Below are 19040 nucleotides of genomic sequence, written 5' to 3'. Positions count from 1 at the left end.
AAGTGGATGAAATTTGAGTTTCAAGATTTTAAGAAAATCACGGTAGATAAAAGCGTTTAAAAATAGTTTCATTTTTTAAAAAAACGTTATTGATTAAAAGCTTTTATTAATTAATTTTTAATTAAGGATGTGTAAGCCTTAGATAATATATAAGTAACAAATAAATGCAAAAAAAATGATAATGTATATATAGAGTAAGCTGTAATGTTCTGTTAGATTTGGATTTTTTCACAATAAAAATAAACCAGAAAATTCGGGCATTATTACACTGTTGAAAATTTCTTTCCAAACATCAATAGTTTGAGTAATCTGATCCGAAAAGTAAGAGAGAAAATGACAAAAAATTTATATTACATTAAATAGAAGTAACGGGGTATAAGGCGAATAAAATTAGCTATGTTTATAAAATAAACACAATAACTTATATAAAATTTAATAACAACTGTTAATACATTGAAGAAAAGTTTTAGAAGAATTTTTACCCTATATAGGCTATATATAAAACAAAAATTTGAAGTAAATCAATTATAATTAAATAATATTTTCAGCATATTTATTAACATTTTTAAAAAAGTTGAATAAATTACACGACTATTGTAGCTTTTCTGATCAGGTTATTTTCGAATATTACGATCGGAAAATGACCTCCCAATAACGCTATTTTGTTACTTATAATAAAAGTTCATTACCAAGTAACGTTTCTTCCTACACATAATTATCTTCTTGCCAAGAGTTTTTGTTCGAAACCTGAATGTTTTCAACAGAGTATAATTTAAATAAATATTCTTTTTATATTTTTCTTGATTAAAACAAACGTTTTAACCTGATAATTATCTACATTTCTTTGCTGGTGGGTGTAATTAATTCCCGCCTTAAATTCTAGTTAATGGCACTAACTTGACAATTGTAAAGGGCAGTGTTATATAAAAAAGTAATAATAATAATAATAAAACTTTCAAATGAAGAATAACTGCCTATGCTATAACACATTGTTTTTCTTCTATATAGTATAATTGAAAATGTAACCCTAGTTACATTTTCAATTATACTATATAGTATAATTGAAATTCGTTAGTTTGCAGTAAGACGTCAATTGAAGAGCTTATACTCAATGAACGTCATTAAACACTATTGGATGCCGAAAATCCAATAATTCGGAAATAAATTAACGTTTTATGATCAGTTTTCTGTTACCGATCTTTATCTACATCAGATTCCTTGTATATTTCAACGTGACATTTCAGTAACACAGCATAACTGAAAATTTATTATTATACTTAGTCTCTTAGCTTATAGTAAGACATCAAACGGAGACTAAATATAACTGAATAAATACGACATTAAACATTATTGGATGTGGAAAATGTAATAATACTTTGAAATATACTAAGCCCTGAATAAAATAAGATTTTATAGCAAACAAACAAAAATATTTCATTTTTTATATTGAATTTATTTATTTTTAATACACCTTAAAGTTTTTATTTTGAAAATATTAATTACAAACAAACTACAGTGATAACTGCTTAGGCGACCACCTGCATTCGACGGGCACCTGTCAAAACGGGCAAAAATTTCTGGCACGGAATAGTTTATACATAGAGTCTTCGTATAAGTTACCCGTATTAAACGACCGCCTGTGTAACGCGACCGCGGGCAGCGATTTTTGGTCCGAAACAACATACAACAACTGTAATAAACGACCACTTCCGAGAATATATCTATTCTAAACTATTGTACGAACCCATGTCGGGCACCTCTCCCACTCTTGAAATTAGTTGCAGGTGTTAATGAATTAGTCCAGCTACAAAGAAAACTCATTTCTGTTTGTTCGAAAATGTCGGAAAAACGAGAGATAGAAGTGCTGTCGTTTGAAGGTCGTATTGAACAAATTGATACGGGAGTGGTTTCAAAAGGCAAGTGCTAAACGGATTCCTTTGAATGGACCAATCATTCGGGCAAAAGGACGCGAATTTGCAAAAAAATTAGGGATTTCGTCGTTTTGCGCCAGCAATAAATGGCTGGAAAGTTTTTCCGGAAGCGTCATAACATTGTTTATCGTACCCTGTGTGGTGAAAGTGGTGACGTCAATCAAGTTAATGTAGAAGATTGGAAACAGCGTGTTCTTTCGATGATAGATGGATATGATTTTCGCCATGTCCATAACAGACGAAACAAGACTTTTTTCGTGCCATTCTGGATAAAACTTTAATCGAAAAGGAGAAAGAAGTGTTCAGGAGGCAAGTTGGCGAAAGAACGCCGGACTGTAATGTTTTGCTATAATGCATTAGGAGAGAAAGAACCAGCATTGGTCATTTCTAAGTCACTTCGACCTAGATGCTTTAAAGATATTGACATGGCAACTTTGGGCGTGACCTAGAAAGCCAACTCTGGAGTTGGCTTTCCGAGCTTGGATGACAGCAGACATTTTTCAAGAATGGATAGAAAAATTAAATGAAAAAATAAGGAATCGAAACAGGAAAATTTTACTTTTTTTGGACAACGCCGCCTGCCATCCCCCAAGATTTCACTTTCGAATGTTGAATTGAAATTTCTTCCACCCAACGCTACCTTGCCACCTTCAGCCATTAGATCGGGGCATAATCCGGGAGTTTAAGATACTATACAGAAAAGAACTGTTCGGATGAAAAGTGCTGAAACTGCTGAAAGCTTTGAAGATTTAGATGACGACTGGGAGGATCAACGTACGGTTGGAGAAAAGACTAATCAACGACCGTCACAAACAACAGAAGACAATGACGACGACGATGATAATAAAGAACAAAGTGATGTTCGTATCGAACCTTTTCCGCTAAATGTTCGTCAATCTTGAAAGAACCCCCCTTTTGGAAAGCATAGATTTAATTGAAAACGAGCCTGAAGAAGTTATCCTAAAGCAAAAGTTAAAACAGGTTAGACAGACTAAGGTAATGGAAGTTTTTAATATGCACATGTAAATATGTATTATTTAGCCTGTACATGTAAATTTAATTTATTAAATTTTCTGTTCTAACGGTGTTGTATTTTACACAAATTTAAATACAGGTACAGTACATGCACCTTCATACAAGAGTACATACTGTATCCTTACTGTCAATTTATCGTACTGTAGACCTACAGTATTTTTCTTGACGTATAAAATATTGTACAAGATACAATTAATCAGCTGATCTCATCGTTTGATAAAATTTATTTTATTTATTTATTTATTTTTGAAGCTCATATACAGTACATATACTTAAGAAAATATTAAATATTAAAAAAATACAGTAGTTTTGAAGTTAAAATAAGATTAAACTAACCAAAATGACGGAGAGATAAAAATAGGGCGCAAAATACGTACGGAAATACGGTATTACAGCACTACCTGTATTGGACGACCACCTGTCTAAAAGACCACTTTTTGAAGGAACCGTGGGTGGTCGCCATAGACAGGTTTTACTGTATATAAAATTTATTTGCCTCATAATTTCTGTAATTAAAATTGTAAATATTTATGGTTTATAATATCAATTATTTTTTAAAATATATATATATATATATATATTTAAACTTGATCGTGATTACAGTTTAATTATGATAAGTATTTTAGATAATAACAATAACTGAATAATAGATAGAAGCGGTTATTTATGCATTTAAATCACTTAATTAAGAATATTCTTTATTTCTCGTAAAAGTTTTAATTATATATAATTTGAATATAAAGTAGTCTACTTACACGTGCAAAAGTATTTTTTGAAGAAAAAAATTATAAATAAACGATGGCCTAATAATATTTGGAAATAAGAAGCCCCAAAATAAAAATAAATCTAATTTGCTTAAATGATGCACTTGTAAGGTCGTATTAGAAGCTTGTTATTTCGTCTTTCTATACGATACTTTACCAGTGGATTATTTAAATATGGATTGTGCAAATTTTATGAAGTGGTTTTTCATCATAGTTATGGGCACCCTCTACGCCATTTGGGCCATGCAATTTCTCAGTAGAGATTTTTACGAAAGATACAAGATTTTTTTCTAATTACTGTGAGTCTCGCTGTACTTCGATCATTTTTTAAATTATATAGTATAAAAATTAAAATCTATATGGAGATTTTGCAAGTATTAACTTTAATTATTATTATTATCTTTATTATCGTATATACGGTATTCTTTTTTGAATTATTCAATTATTATTTCTATCAACCTATGAGAAGTGGAATATTAAAAGAAAATCATATTAATAAAAAGATTTAAATTATAAAAATAAAAAGTATCACGTGAGAATATTTTTACATCAGACGTCGTCTAGCATTGAACTTTGATACAAAAATGCGATTGTATAAACGATATGACATTTATCTTAAAACTTTGGCTTATCAGCAATCCCTAAAGTATTCAATAGTGCAACTGAAACTATAAAATGGATCTACGTTCGTATCTTGTAAAAGAGGTAAAAACCTTTATTACGTTCGAATATATTTATTATTATTTGTAGATACAATCTTTATCATTTCTAACTACTTCACATTCTTCCTTTTTTTAGAATCTAGTATGGCTTGTAGCATTCAGAAATCCCAAGGAAACATGGCAAACCCACTGGTCTTATCTTATAATAGAAATTTTATTTTATATCTGCGGTTTTCTAACTTTAAAACACGGTAATTCTTTAAACATACGATTAAGATTAACTTTGATAAAGTGTTATTTAAGTTATTTAATATATTTTACAGCTTTCAAAAGAGGAGGAAAAAATTCTTATCTATGGATAGCCGCTCTGTTACATGGTATTGTAGTAGAAAGTCTTTCGTATTTTCTAACTGATATTGATAATTTTTGGCACGCACAATCTTCGATAATGTTTCTAGGTTATCGATTGCCTCTTTATATGATCCTATATTGTAAGTATTTACAGTCGAAACTTATATAAATTAACACTAATTGATAAGAAAAGAAATTTTTTTCTTCTTCTTATTACAGATCCAACATTCATTTACACAGCTTATGTAGCTGTCAATAGGTTAAAATTGCCTTATTGGGCAGAACCTTTCGCACTTGGCTTGCTCGTTCTCATATTAGACGTCCCATTCGAGATATTAGGAGTTAAATGTTTGTGGTGGACTTGGCACGATACAGATCCAAATATTTATGATAGACATTACTGGGTGCCATGGACTAATTATTACTTTCAAGCATCGTTTGTTTCCAGTTTTAGCTTAGTTTTCAGATTTACTAGATGTTTAATCAGCGAAAATGAAAAACATCGAATAATCAGGTATTATATTTAATGTATTTACTTTAATATAAACATATCATATAATTATGCAATAGTGTTGAGCCAGCAATATATTAATATTTAAGGTTTAAATTATAAAGTTATTCACATACTTATTATAGTTATAAATTTTATTAATCTACTATAAATTCATATACAGAATTAGTAATCTTGGAGATATTTCAAATCAAAGTTAGTTCATTTTAAATTAAAGCTTCAAAGGAACCAATTTAAGTCACATTATATGTTGTAATTAACGCAATTTACTACGAAATTATTTGTAAATATTGTATTTAGTATTCTTGTATTGCAATGTTTTATTCAATATAAGCTTAGAGATAGCCCAATAATAAGAAAAACATTATAAGCAACAGTAATAAATGCATAAAGAAACAAAAACAATTAAATAAAATTAGGTAAATTTAATGGTTGCTACCAAAGTTTAAAATATGTATTAATTTTTTTTCTTTATTTAAGTATAATACAAGATAATACAGCACTAAAAATTTACAGTTGGTAATTTCCATACTACAATGTCACAAAACATGCATAACAATACTCATACAGTGGAATATTAATTGTTATTAGCAAGCGGAAAGCAACAGTGGTACTTTGACCACTCACCTTCATACGATCCAGTACAGATGCCAAGCCTGGTGTCTTAAAATTGCTTCTTTCCTCTTTTAGGAGAAGGCTCTCCAAGAAATGCGAGTTTCAGTTTAGTTCTGATTTCTACCACGGATCCATCTCCCCAAAATCACTGAAACTCGAGGTTTAGTTTCAGTTTCTATTTATCTTCTCAGGGTGGCTTTTGATATTTCTTCGCTCGCAACCTTGTTCTAGCTTCTTGCTTTTCTATAACTTTGTCATCTTCTGCCATCTTTCCTCTCAGCTATCTTTTTTTTTCTGAGCCAGGAAATACTTTCAATTTTCTTTTATTTTGATCGTATATAGCACTTTTGTTTGTGTAATATCAAAAAAATTCATCGAGGCTGTTGCTGAAAGCAGTTTCTTTTTCAGTCTTTTTCTTCTGGTTATTGCTGTTTTTCTTCATCTGCATGGAAAATTTCTTCAAGAACTGCAATTACGTACTTCCGAAAACGAGTAAGATCCACGCTTTATTCCAAAACCTAATGACAGTATCCGCAGTCAAAGTTGGACTATCTGGAATAGTTTTCTTTTCAGTTTGATGCAAATGAAAAACTAAGCCATTCCCGCTTTTTCCGAAGTTAGCTTATTTCCAGTATATTTCACGTAATAGTTGTCCGATTACGTTGTACGTGTACCAGGCCGAACAGTAACCATTTCTCCATAAAACCTGAAACCGGTTGCATTTCAATTTGTTTATACTAATGCACTAACATTCAGAATACTCCTCGAGTCCTTACACATCTTACTCGGACACTATCTTATATACTGTAAACTGCATTCTTTAGTTGCATTGATCTCATTGCTCCAAATAGCCTGAAATTATGGTCTAGATCTCACGTTGTTCCATAAGGTTGTAGAAAGTTGTTCTACAATCTTTTGGAAGATTTTGAAATATTTAATTGATTAATATTTTTAAAGAGAAAGTTACATAAAAGACACAAAGTTTAAACAGAAAAATTTATTTCAGAATCCTGAAAGAAATATTGTGTGTAATATTAACAGCATTATTTGCATCTCCCTTGGGTGTTATACAATTTATGTTGCTTTATCATAGTTTGCATGATTTGTTTAAGATACATTCCGAAATTTGTGTGCTGTTACTCGTATCTCTTTATTTAATAATTGTGTGGACTGCAGACAGAAATCCAAGTGCAAATGCTAGATCGGAAAAAGGTAAATGATTTAATGGTATAATTAAAAAATATACAGAAAGAGAATTTAATTTAAAAAATAATTTAATTTTATAGGTAATCAGTCAGATGAAGTATCCGCTGTTATTTCTTTGCTATACATTACTTTAGCTACAATAGTTACAGTTGTTAAACCAGAAATGCAAAGTTCTACTGGACTACATGAACCTATTGGTCCGTGTAATGAACAAATTGACGTTCGTACTCCTTTTGGTATTGTAAGTACTGCATCTATCTTCAATTTTTACATAACAAATTATAATATATCGAGTATTCAATTATACCTTTTTAGATATTGAAGAAAAGGAAGTATCTCTGCTTAGAAAATTATAATGAGCCTTACTACGATTTTCATTGTGTAAAAGAACAAAGACCATTGGAAGATGACAAATGGTATACAATTTGTGGAACACCATTCCTAAATCATGTGGAATACTTAATTGTAATTTGGACATTTTGTCTACTTGGTCTATACATTTATTATCAATTGCTTTTTAAATCAGGCTTTGATGGATATAAACCTAAAACAAAAAAGATTAAAATACAATAATTCAATTTTTACCTTCATTTCTTCATTTCTAAATAGTATTGATCTGTATTATATTCAATAAATTAATCAAATAATTCTTGTTAAAAATAAAACAAAACTTATTTAATATAAGAAAAATCATATGTAGAACCATTTATTATTTTATAAATTATGCTAAATTTACATAAATTTTTGATATTCGATTTATTTCTTGAGAAATAATTATAGTTTTTAGTTAAAATCATTAATTTTCAATAACTTTAATATAAATTTTACAATATCGACTTTAAATTAAGTATTTGTAACAAGTATTTACTGTATTATAAAAGAAATTAATTTCTTTAAAATCTGAATCGCTGTATAAAATTATTAATTAAATGTATTTATATTAATAATTTCGTGACAAAAAATTACTTTTATTAAATTTAATCAGCATTTTTATAAAAATTATTAAAAGATCTTATTAATATACACTAATAAAATCTCAAAATACACATATAAATAGTATTTTTAATGTAGAAATTATACTTTTGTTATTCTTGTTTGTAGCATATTAATAAACTTGTATGTGATTTTTTTTAAATGTGTGCGCCATTATTTATTTTGAATTAAGAAAAATGATTCGGAGATAAATGTAAATTAATAAAACTTCTTATTGAGAACTTCCGTTTAATGTACAGTACCTATCTGCAGACTTTTTGAGGGTCAGTAAGGAGTCAACCTTATAGTGAGGGCGACAGGTGCTGAGGGATAGGAAGATTCTAAAACCTCTCTGTTCTACCATGGGGTGCCTAAAAATGGCTTAAAAATACTTACGTAGTGTCTTTCATTGTTTACGTAAGTAGTGTCTACAATAGTTGTGTCTTTCATGTTAACTATTGTAAGCAACAATGAAAAGACACTACGTAAGTAGTGTCTTTTCATTGTTGCTTACAATAGTTAACATTATCATCTATGGGAGTAATTCCTCTTAATATGATTTTGTGGCTTTGATAAAATCACGTTTCCTCTTGCAGTAAGCAGACAAAAGAAAACGGAAATAGAAAATGAAGAAAAATTCTTTTTACGTGTCGATTATTTTTCCGAAATCTTCGTGTGTGCCATTTGCGGAAGATTGAAATGTCTACAATTGGCGCAGATGATGGCACATAGTCATTTTAAGATGGATGACAGGAGAGTTTTTGCTGGTTATCTCATATATAACTCTCAATTCCTCTCTCTTTGTGAGCTTTATCGAAAGACTAAATAAAATAATACTAAGAAAAGAAAATTTGGGATTAGATCGTTGTTTTGGTCTCGGAACATCTTAAGATACAATCAGTTACGTTTTGTAAAAGTTCTACTTTAAGTAAAATGTCGAAATAATCATTTATTAAAGATGGTTGCAATAAAATTTCAATAACAAATGAGAATAAATACCAGAATTATTCGATAAAATGGGATGAAAAGGCTTTATTCCATCGTTTTTACTTGGCTATGGACTTTTTTCCCGCATTTAGGATGAAGAAAGTGCAACATTTCTTAACTCTTATCGAAATGCTTCTTATTACGGAACGGAAAACTTTCCACAAACAGAAACAAGTAGAATTCTCAAACACAAGGTGTCATTGTGATGTTCATGATAACAGTGTGATAAATCTCCATATGTCTCCACGAATTTAATGTTTGAGGAATCTTAAAGCGAATACAATTTGAGACAAGAAGCGTTAGTTAAATGTTTAAAAGAATAGATAGTAACTGAGTAATTGCAAAGTTTCCCCGTACTTTCGTATTGTTACGCCATCTAATGGTTAAAACTTTTACTAAAATCGATCGTATAAGTTGAGATTTTAAAATTTCAATTTGATGGCATTAAAATGTGATGCTTTTTCTATGGGGAAAATCATGTTTACTTTTGTATAATTATCTAATTGCATATAACTCATGCTAAATACATTGAAATGGATGTAATTTTTAATATTTGACGATAAATTCCGACTTTTATATTATCCCCGAACAAGTTTAAACAAACAGATGACCAATTCATTATACTCTAAGATAATGAGAACAATGCAACGTGATTTAAAAAACCAGCAATGAGTTGCGTAACTTTTCCGGTTGTTAAGAGTTTATTTTAAAAATCTTTTATATTACTAATTATTATAAAATTTTGTCATTGCCATTTTAGTCAAAAAGCTTAATTTTGAGGGTAGAGACGAGTTTTATAAAACAAAAAATTGTAAATAACGAGTAAAATATTCATTAAGTTCGACCTCTTTAGAGATATGTTAGATGACAACCCTCTATCTCCCCACCCCTTGACCTTTAATCATCAAAATTTAATAGCATTAATGTTCCTTATACACAAACTACCATGCCAAATTTAATTTCTTTATCATTACCTCATCCTGAGATATTAAACAAAATATACACCCAAACATACATACGGTATATAGTTTGGGTATCAATTTTTGACTTCCGAGTTAAAAACATTACGAATTATAATGCAACACATGGACGATCTGCCAAGGAAGGGTGTCTTCCATGAGGACTTTCTGTACGAAATTGGTCCTTTTCAGTACAAGAAAAAAGAGAAACCCCGGAAACCGGTTGATCAGGTGGAACCCGCACCGAGTGCCAGGTTCAATGGTTTCATCCACTGGCCATTTGTGATCTACTAATTGTAAAAGTGTGCATTTCTATGTAAGAATAATAGCAACCAATAAGCAAATAATTATCTTCTCACAACCGCCAATTCTTTCAATTAGCCTTGTTCTTAAAATTTAGAAATGTCCTTAAAATTCGGATTTTTTAATCGAAAGTATCATTTAATATTCAAATTTTAAATTTGGGAGATACTTTTTTCTTTGAATTAAAGTATTGATATCTAAATAAAAATTCATCAAAGATGCTGTTTATACTTTTATTTAATCTGATAAAGTAGATTAAAAATTGAAGATAGAAACGAACATTTTAAATGTTTCCTTCTTTAACAGAAAGACTTAATCTAAATTCTCGCATAAATAACATTTGTCTTATTAATTTCCAAAACAGAACCATATTGGCTGGACATTTTGTCAATTTTTAACTGTTCCTCTGTTTTTTATTTGCCCATTTATACTTCCATTTCTCTCAATTCTAGAAGTCTTTGTCTTTTCTCTTCAAGCAATTTTTCTCGATGTTTATGAATATAATCAGTGATATTAGACATGTTCTTTAATGTTCAAGCAGCTAATGCCGAACGAAAAATGTTCATGTCTGTTGCTTCGTACCACTGATTAGTTATTTCGCTGTAACACTCGACTCGACATATGATACTCTCTCCGTTATATCCACCGATGGCAAATATCATATCGTCGGTAACTTCTACAGCAAAGTTACTTCGTGTTGTTATCATATCGGGTACTTCTGACCATATATTATTGCGAGGATTGTACTTCTCTACAGTTTTTAATCTTTTCAAGCCATTGAATCCACCCAGAGTATACACGCAACCTTTGAAAACGATGCAAGATACACCACTTCTTCAGCTTCTCATATTTGAAATTAGAGTCCATTGATTAGCCTGAGAGTTGTAGCGTTCGGCCGAATCAAGGTAATGTTGTCCCGTAAAAAACCCACCGATGATATAAATAAAACCGCTTAGAGTTGTGGCATCGGCATCACTTCGTTGCATATGCATTAGAGATCGTCCACTGATTTGTTCTACGATCGTATCTTTCGGCGGTATTGCGCCGATGTGCCCCATTATATCCACCCATAGTGTATATCAAATTGTCTAGTACAGCTACACTCACATAGCATCGTTTACAATGCATCGGAGCAATCTCTTTCCATTCTTAATTGATGGTATCTAAACAGCGACATCCGCTGTAATGATTCGTTCCGTCAAATCCACCAATTACATAGATATTATGATCGAGTACCGCACATCTGTGATAAGCTCTTGGACCAGCAGGATCAACTTCACGCATTTTTACCCATCTATCTGCTCTGCTATCGTAGGTCTCGGTTGCAGAACCAAAACTCCATCCCCCTATAGCAAAAATTATTTCGTGAGGGATGCGAGGAAGAGCCAAATCTGGGGTTAGAATTTCTTCGAATCTCTGGCTTATGGTATCTAAATCGTTTAGAAATTTTAATGTTTCCATTATGAGAGGACAACAATCTTCGTTTTCTGTGACGTATGGGTGTGTTTTCACAGTTCTCGTGAAAAAATCAGAATCGAGAAGCCCTAGACGAATGCATTTCAATAAATCAGCCATATGTTTCTTCCTCTCTTGTGGATTTATGTCTATCCATCGTAATGCTGTGTCCCAAACTAATTCTTCACAATTCAAAATGTTTACCAGTTGTTCGATCGTTATTTGCATCAATTTTTCGTTCTGATTGGAGACATCTGTAAAATTTGTCATTAAATACTGATGAGCCGATTTTTCTAAGATGAAATTTCTATATGATTTGCCTATGTTTTTAATACAAATGCAATTTTTCGCATCTAAATGTTCTATCATGTAGGAGCAACATTCATCCATTAATTCGGAAAACAAATATTCATCAGCGGCAATGAAAACTTGTCGAACATTTTCTGCCTTTAGGTCAATTTTTCCACAATAAATGTAATCTATGATGTATTGAAGAACTTCAACTTTTTCTTCAACATTGAAAAATGAATTAAAATACTGTTTACTTTGAAATTTAGACTGAACATAAAGATAGATCAAATTAACAAAAACATTTACTAAAAATATTTATTTCATATAACAAATTATATATAAAATATATATAATATTTTATAAAAATAATTATATATCTTTTTTATAAAAATGTCTTGATTTATTAAATTTTATGGAATTTATCACTTCATAATTATAGCCTGAGTATTTTTTTCATTCAGCTTAACTTCTTCCACTTTTGTCAATAAAGGACCTTCTTGATACAGCATTTTAAAAGTTGGAATAAAATGTTTTTTGACAGCAACTCGCTTCAGTTTTAAAGTTGGAGTCAACAATCCCTCTTCTACTGTCAAAGGATCAGGTAATAAATATATGTTTTTTACCTGCATTTAATAAAAATATCATCATTAAAATGAATTAACAATCAATATATTTTAATATTATTAATAACTAACCTGTTCTAATGAATTTAGCCCATTGGCCTTTCCAATTTTGTGTAATTTTTTCAATAAAGTAGCACGCACGTTCTGTTATAACACAAACTTTGGTGTAAATATTTTTACATTGCTAAAATTCAATAATTTAAAAAAAAAAAAAAAATACAAACTTTGTTGCTGCATAATTTATCATAATCTGATGTATCGAAATTCTTTCTTTTGGCCCACTCGATAAATGTTGCCTTTTCTGGGACAATAACAGACACCAGATAATCCTGTAATTAATAAAAATTCTTTCATTTGAAGTAATTGAACAAGTGGTTTAAAATCTTCTACAGGATTTTTTATTAATTACTTCCAATTAAATATTTCAATATTTAAAAAAATTAAGTTTAACAAATATGAAAAAATACTAACTTGATCAGAAAAGCCATCGACAAAAATTTGTAAAATGACATCGTATTGGCTGTAGATATTTTCCACTTTCTCGGGTACGACGTATTCTCCCTAATAAAAATTTATATTTAAAATTGTATTTTTTGATAAACTTAGTTACTGAAAGATTTCTGAAAATTATTTTTTCACTATAATCAATGTTAAAATTGTTTTTTGTTTTAAAGCCATATGAGTATGGTCAGATGATGAAACAGTTTCAAATTATAATTCTTTTGGCAATCAAGTACAAAACATATTTTTAACTATGCTACAGTAAACTGCTTTAAGATGACTACTCCTAAAACTTAGGAAAACTGATCATTTCAAAGAATAATCTCATAAATGGGGTGAAAAAAATATAATGGCCGCAGAATACTGTAATTTACTACTATATTCAATAGTAATACATAGTATTATACAGTCTAATATAGTATGTAATATTCTACTGAAAAAATACACAAATGATTGTAGACAATATAGCATTTTTTAAAATGGTTTTCGCTGTATTTTGATTAATTATACTACAATAAAATTTATTCATTAATACATCACATGTAATTCCGTGTACTGAATATGTCTGTATATGAAAATATAATGCACACAGTTGTTAGTGCTATTCTGATCCAGGTCTGACCAAGAAAATCACACCTTGTAACAGTGGCGTGTGGTGGCATTTGATGATGGGGAAGCTGTGCCGGCCCTGGATAGAATCATTGGAAGCATTAAATAGTATTTTGGTGTGCAGAATTCTCGAGCTAAATTGCAAGAGGTTGGTGCTCTATAAAGCGCATGCGCAAATGCCTGTAATCGGGCACAATTCAAATATTTTTGCCGTGGAAGCTGTCCCGGATTCTACAATACAGAGCTTCCATTAGGAATATCCATATACAAATTTATATTCAAATATACAATAGCAATCTTATCATTTTTTTCACATGTAGTATAGAAATTTGTAATAAGATACAATGCATTATAATAAAATATTAATTTTAATTAATCCAAAGTACATTAAAATATGAAAATAATTGCACAATATGTATTTGTATTTTAGAAAATACAAGGAAAGTGGCACTTTCACAGTTTCCATGGATGGCATGCCACTGCCCTGTAATCCTATAGATTTGTTAGTCCTATATAATTCATCATGAATATAAAACACAAACAAGAATTTCTCTTCAGTTCTGTATCTTCTCTTTTATAAGATACAAACATCTCATTTTTCAACCAATCTGAAGTGAGACTGGGTGTAGTTGAGGAATTCTATTTTGCATCCACTTTCCTCAAACCCCCAGTTGTCAGTATTACTACATGCCCACCTCTCCATAAAAATTGTGTTTGCTAGATTGTAAGACATAATTACCATTGTTTCTGATGAGCTAGACCTTGTTTAAGCTTAGCTTTCTTTGACGGTTTTAAATGTTTCATTTAAAGTGATCTGAAATGGACACTTGCTTCCTCTGTTTTAAATTTTGATAAGATAATTCCTTCAATGTTTATTTTCTATTTATTTAAACAGATTCTCTTTCAGTTCAAATAAATTCCAAAAACTTCCCACTCCTAGCCATAATTGTAGTCAGCAATTACCATTTTATATATCTTATTAATTAAATAAAGAGCAGAAAAATAAAGCACAGGATAACTTGTTGATGATATTAACAGCAAATTATGTACAATTGTACAGTATATTCTCCACAATAGAACCAGATAGGACAAAATAAAGTAGGAAAAAAGACTGAGATGAATTTTTACACCTAATACAACAGTGCAACATGCCCAACATCACATTGTACATCCCACCATACAACAGACAGACATAATCAGAAGATGACAACACAGAATCATCCCACCATAGTCATAGTCCCATAGAATTACTTTTATTTGTTAGTGATTTGTGCAAGTGTCATCCCAACCGCCTCCATGGATATTTTAGCTCTGAAAATGACGGCCACTATGGCAAAGAGCTATGATAATTTTCCAATTGATGTAAACTCTCTCTCTCAATTGACATAGAAACAAAGCTAGCATCCATATAAAGCCTAGGACGTTGACCCCATTGATATCGGCTTGTATACATATGCTTGTGAATGCATACAACTATAATCGTAGCCTGTATATTGTATCCTACGCTTTATTTTGTATATTAAATTTATTAGTTTAGTTAACTTGGCATGGACTCCAATTAACTCTAACTAGTGTCAGGTCCTGATGTCAAAGGGATCTTGCAATTCCAATGACATTATATAGATTAAGCATCCAGTGACAATGCAAATGGGTTTTACCAACCCAACAACGATCAAAGAGGCTTAGAGCTCTACTCTCTACCACCCCCAGCTTCTCACATTCTCAAAACATTTCAAACCATATCTTCAAATCAAACACATCTTCCGTTCTCTATTCAAAGTCTCCCATTTAAACTTCTGACAATTTAGAAATTATTATTTTCTTTTTACACAGAATTGAGTTACCAACATCTAATCCTAACAGGCAATGTTTCAGTTAATAAGTAAAATAATAATCATAAGATTTTTGAAAGCGATCCAAACAATGCCGAATTATCAGGCTAGCAAATAGCTATAGAAATATTAATAATTAAGATAATTTGGTACTAGAGTTAGGCGTTAGGCGCCATCTCTTGCTAAATTTAATAATTAGAATTTTAATTAAATAATTTAAATAAATTAGGCCTAACTGGAAGAAAAGAAACAGCCCGAAGCGGGACTCGAACCCGCAACTTCTGCTATCCATGCAGACATGTTACCAGTTACGCTACCCAGACCTCCGATCCGCTCTCCTCTTCCAAAATATTTGAATGTTTAACACTTTAAACATTTTTCAATACAGTACAAAAAAATCCCTTATATATATAAAATCTTAAGATAACTAAGATTTTTTTCTATAAATATAAAAAATATAAATTGAGATAATTATCTAAATTAAATAATTTTATAATTTAGTTGAATTTTATTGCAAAAATATGTAATTTCAAAGATATAATTACAGGTATACCTCGCCTTACGTTGGTAATTGGTTCCAGGAGAGGCGACGTAAGTCAAATTTACTTGTGTAGTTATGACGTAAGTCGAAACTACGGTGGAAAATGCCAATAACGAGCACTTAAAGACCGCTAAATAAGACAACGACACAGAAACACAAATGTTTTCATGTTTCATTCTCTAGAATTTATGATGATTATATTAACATTTACTGTAAATGTACATATTTTAATATGATTTTATGTGCTTTTAACGCTTTTCTAGTGATATTACAACTTCAATATTTGTGGCAGACAGATGTAAAGTTGAATAAAATGACTTAAACTTGATTTTTATTTTAACATATACTTTTTTGACAAACGACATATAATCGAGAACGACGTAACTCGAAACAACGTAACTCAAGGTATACCTGTATTTTACTGTAAAAGTTCATTTATTATATGAGATGTATTACTTACTTGAGATAATTTCAACAAATGCTTCTTTCTGTCTATAATTGCTAATGATCCATTCTGAAATATTATATTTAGTAATTTATTAAGCAAAAACAAAAATTTAAAGTTTATTTCTAACTATTATTTTTAATATTAATTTCAATTTAAAATATACACATAAAATATTTATGAAAAAATGATTATGTAAGTATTTCAAAATGCTTATATGCTAGATTAACAATTATAATAAAATTTTCTTTTATGATTAGTTATAAAACTTTGATTTTATAAAACAATTATTTTTACATTTTAAATAAAATTGACTTATATACTGTATAATTAAATGATATTAATAATATCCAATTATACTAACTTATTTTATTGTTTAATGTTAAATATTAACATTAATTAACATTTTATTAATATTTCCTTATATGTTTTTATTAAAAATCTAACAGATTTAAATTAATTCTATATAAGAAAGCATAAAAACTCTTTATATAAAATTTAACAATTCAAAAACATTTACTTTTCAAACTAATAACTGAATTTGTACAAAATAAAGAATATAATATCAAAACTTAATAATAAGAAACAGGAAAGGTACAGTGGGGAGTTTTCTCTGGGGCTGAAGAAAACTTTGGGATCGGTTATTAAAAATAATGTTAATATAATGATAATGTACCAATAATAAATCCCTATGTAATAGGCTTGAGCCTAATACGAATAAAGGTTTGTTTGATTGATTAAAAATAATGCTAATTTATACTGGTAGTGATTCCTACTCCTATAAATTAACATTATGTTTACTAACAACACGAAAACCTTTAAGATTGTTTCTATGTTAGTAAAAACATTCTACATATTTCACTTGTTCAAAGAAAAAGGAGGGCAAACAGGGACTATTGAAGGGCAAAAGGGGCCTGCTCTAACCCAGTCTAATACAAGCTCTTGATAGTCCTGACAACAAAATACTTAGCTGCAATAATTGTTTTTTATTCTTATCATTTTTATATATTATTATTATTATTCATATAAATTTTTTAAAAAAATGGAAATATTTTATTAGTTTTTCATTTACATAACTGATATTAAATTTATTCAAACTGTTCCATTTTTTTTTAATAAAGATTTGGTTTTAATATAAATATCAGTCTTAGAAGTGTTTATGTTTGTTCTATAAATAAATATAACAGATTTTTTGAACAACTTTGGTTAAAGTGATAAAATATTCTGTATTGTTAAAATGTAAACTACTTAAAATAAATTAAGCAAAATTACTCACAGGTAACCAACGACCAATATCTCCTGTATGCAACCAACCATTTTCATCCAGTGCTTCTTTTGTTGCGGTAGGATTTTTAAAATAACCTTTGAAAACACCAGGTCCTCGAATACAAATCTAAGAAAAATGTTTAATAATTTAACTAATTTAATCAAAAAAATATATTAAATCTTTTATTGATTTAGATTATATTACTTTTCTTCAAAAATAACACCAAATAAAAACAAACATTTGCAAAATGAATTTCAGTAGTATTTTTTTAACTTTGTCTTTAATTTTTTCGTATATTTTCCTAGTCTTATTGAAAACTAAATAATTTTTAATTAAATCAATATTAAAATATACATGTTAAATTTTTAAAATAAAAGTAAGCATTTACAAGTTTTTTTGTTTTACAAAATTTCAGTTTAAAATTTTGAAATCATTAGAATAATATGAACTTGTAGTGATTTGTCACTATACTTTTTTTCTTGTTGTTTTATATTGTGTTTGTATCTTTATAATTTTTTGTAATCGTGTTTCGTTGGTCCGTGTCGAATTTTGTAAGTTGTAAGGGAGAAAGGGATAATTTCCATATGTTGTAAAACCACCTTTTTGGGTGGTGATGTATGTTGTATGTGGATTAGTTGTTTAGGTGACCACGTGGGGAGCAGAGGAGGTGCAAATGGCGAGAAGTATAAAAACGTGTATCCCAGGTATGGATGGACTTATCTTTTGCTAACCTGACCTGGACAGGACCTCAGAGTGAATATCGGAAGGAGAAGTGAGGTAAGGTCACGACAGACCACGATCGAGTGTGAAAGGAGAGTCGTCAATTGCCTGGAAGGACAATCCAAGTACATCGGCTTGAGATGAACATCCCGAGGTTTAACTATTAATGTTAAACAGAGACTTGTAAGAGAGCCACCTCATAAGACTATTATTTTTATTTTTCACTCTTTTAATGAACCACGTGGCTGATACTGCTCACCTTGAAATCGTGTACCTATGCATTGTGTAATTTATCGTACACTGAGATGATTCAGCAAACAATTGTTGTCTTGTAAATATTTGTAAAGTTTTCTTGTTTGGATCGAATGATTAACCTGAAGTTAATCTGGTGATTGTCATGTGGGCTGGTAACCATGCCCAGCAAGCAACAGTGTTAACCTAGATTAAGTATTTGATTCAT

At 29.8% G+C, this 19040-nt stretch overlaps 2 protein-coding genes and 1 pseudogene across 2 annotated transcripts in view; 1 reads left to right on the top strand and 2 right to left on the bottom strand.

Annotated features, from left to right (window-relative positions):
- Positions 1 to 4328: 4328 nt before the first annotated feature.
- Positions 4329 to 7789, top strand: LOC136988676 (uncharacterized). Its single transcript, XM_067286595.1, has 7 exons — positions 4329 to 4435; positions 4529 to 4643; positions 4716 to 4883; positions 4963 to 5257; positions 6876 to 7081; positions 7156 to 7316; positions 7391 to 7789. Exons 1-7 carry the CDS (start codon positions 4406 to 4408, stop codon positions 7646 to 7648), a joined length of 1233 nt encoding a protein of 410 aa, XP_067142696.1. The 5' UTR covers positions 4329 to 4405; the 3' UTR covers positions 7649 to 7789.
- A 2932-nt stretch (positions 7790 to 10721) lies between these two features.
- On the bottom strand, positions 10722 to 12240 carry LOC136988630 (kelch-like protein 10 pseudogene; annotated as a pseudogene).
- Positions 12241 to 12402: 162 nt separating this feature from the next.
- The window catches only part of LOC136988668 (long-chain-fatty-acid--CoA ligase 5-like), an 82591-nt gene continuing 75953 nt past the window's right edge, over positions 12403 to 19040 (bottom strand). Inside the window, exons 16-21 of the mRNA XM_067286588.1 lie at positions 17870 to 17986; positions 16609 to 16662; positions 13137 to 13226; positions 12890 to 12994; positions 12738 to 12809; positions 12403 to 12665 (exon numbers count right to left, since the gene is read on the bottom strand). Coding sequence (XP_067142689.1) covers positions 12465 to 12665; positions 12738 to 12809; positions 12890 to 12994; positions 13137 to 13226; positions 16609 to 16662; positions 17870 to 17986 — 639 coding nt within the window. The 3' untranslated portion in view covers positions 12403 to 12464. The remainder of the gene's footprint in view (positions 12666 to 12737; positions 12810 to 12889; positions 12995 to 13136; positions 13227 to 16608; positions 16663 to 17869; positions 17987 to 19040) is intronic.

Source organism: Centruroides vittatus, unplaced genomic scaffold (assembly GCF_030686945.1).
Source record: "Centruroides vittatus isolate TY-2023 unplaced genomic scaffold, ASM3068694v2 scaffold_373, whole genome shotgun sequence".
In the NCBI taxonomy this organism is placed as follows: domain Eukaryota; kingdom Metazoa; phylum Arthropoda; class Arachnida; order Scorpiones; family Buthidae; genus Centruroides; species Centruroides vittatus.
This window is presented reverse-complemented; position numbering and strand designations above follow the sequence as displayed.

What these genes read in the sequence shown, in the direction of transcription:
- LOC136988676 (XM_067286595.1), top strand. Translation starts at nt 4,406, where the DNA reads ATGGATCTACGTTCGTATCTTGTAAAAGAG. An exon ending in GTTCGTATCTTGTAAAAGAG is followed by an intron (nt 4,436 to 4,528) that starts GTAAAAACCTTT and finishes TCCTTTTTTTAG; the next exon opens with AATCTAGTATGGCTTGTAGC. An exon ending in TCTTTATATGATCCTATATT is followed by an intron (nt 4,884 to 4,962) that starts GTAAGTATTTAC and finishes TTCTTATTACAG; the next exon opens with ATCCAACATTCATTTACACA.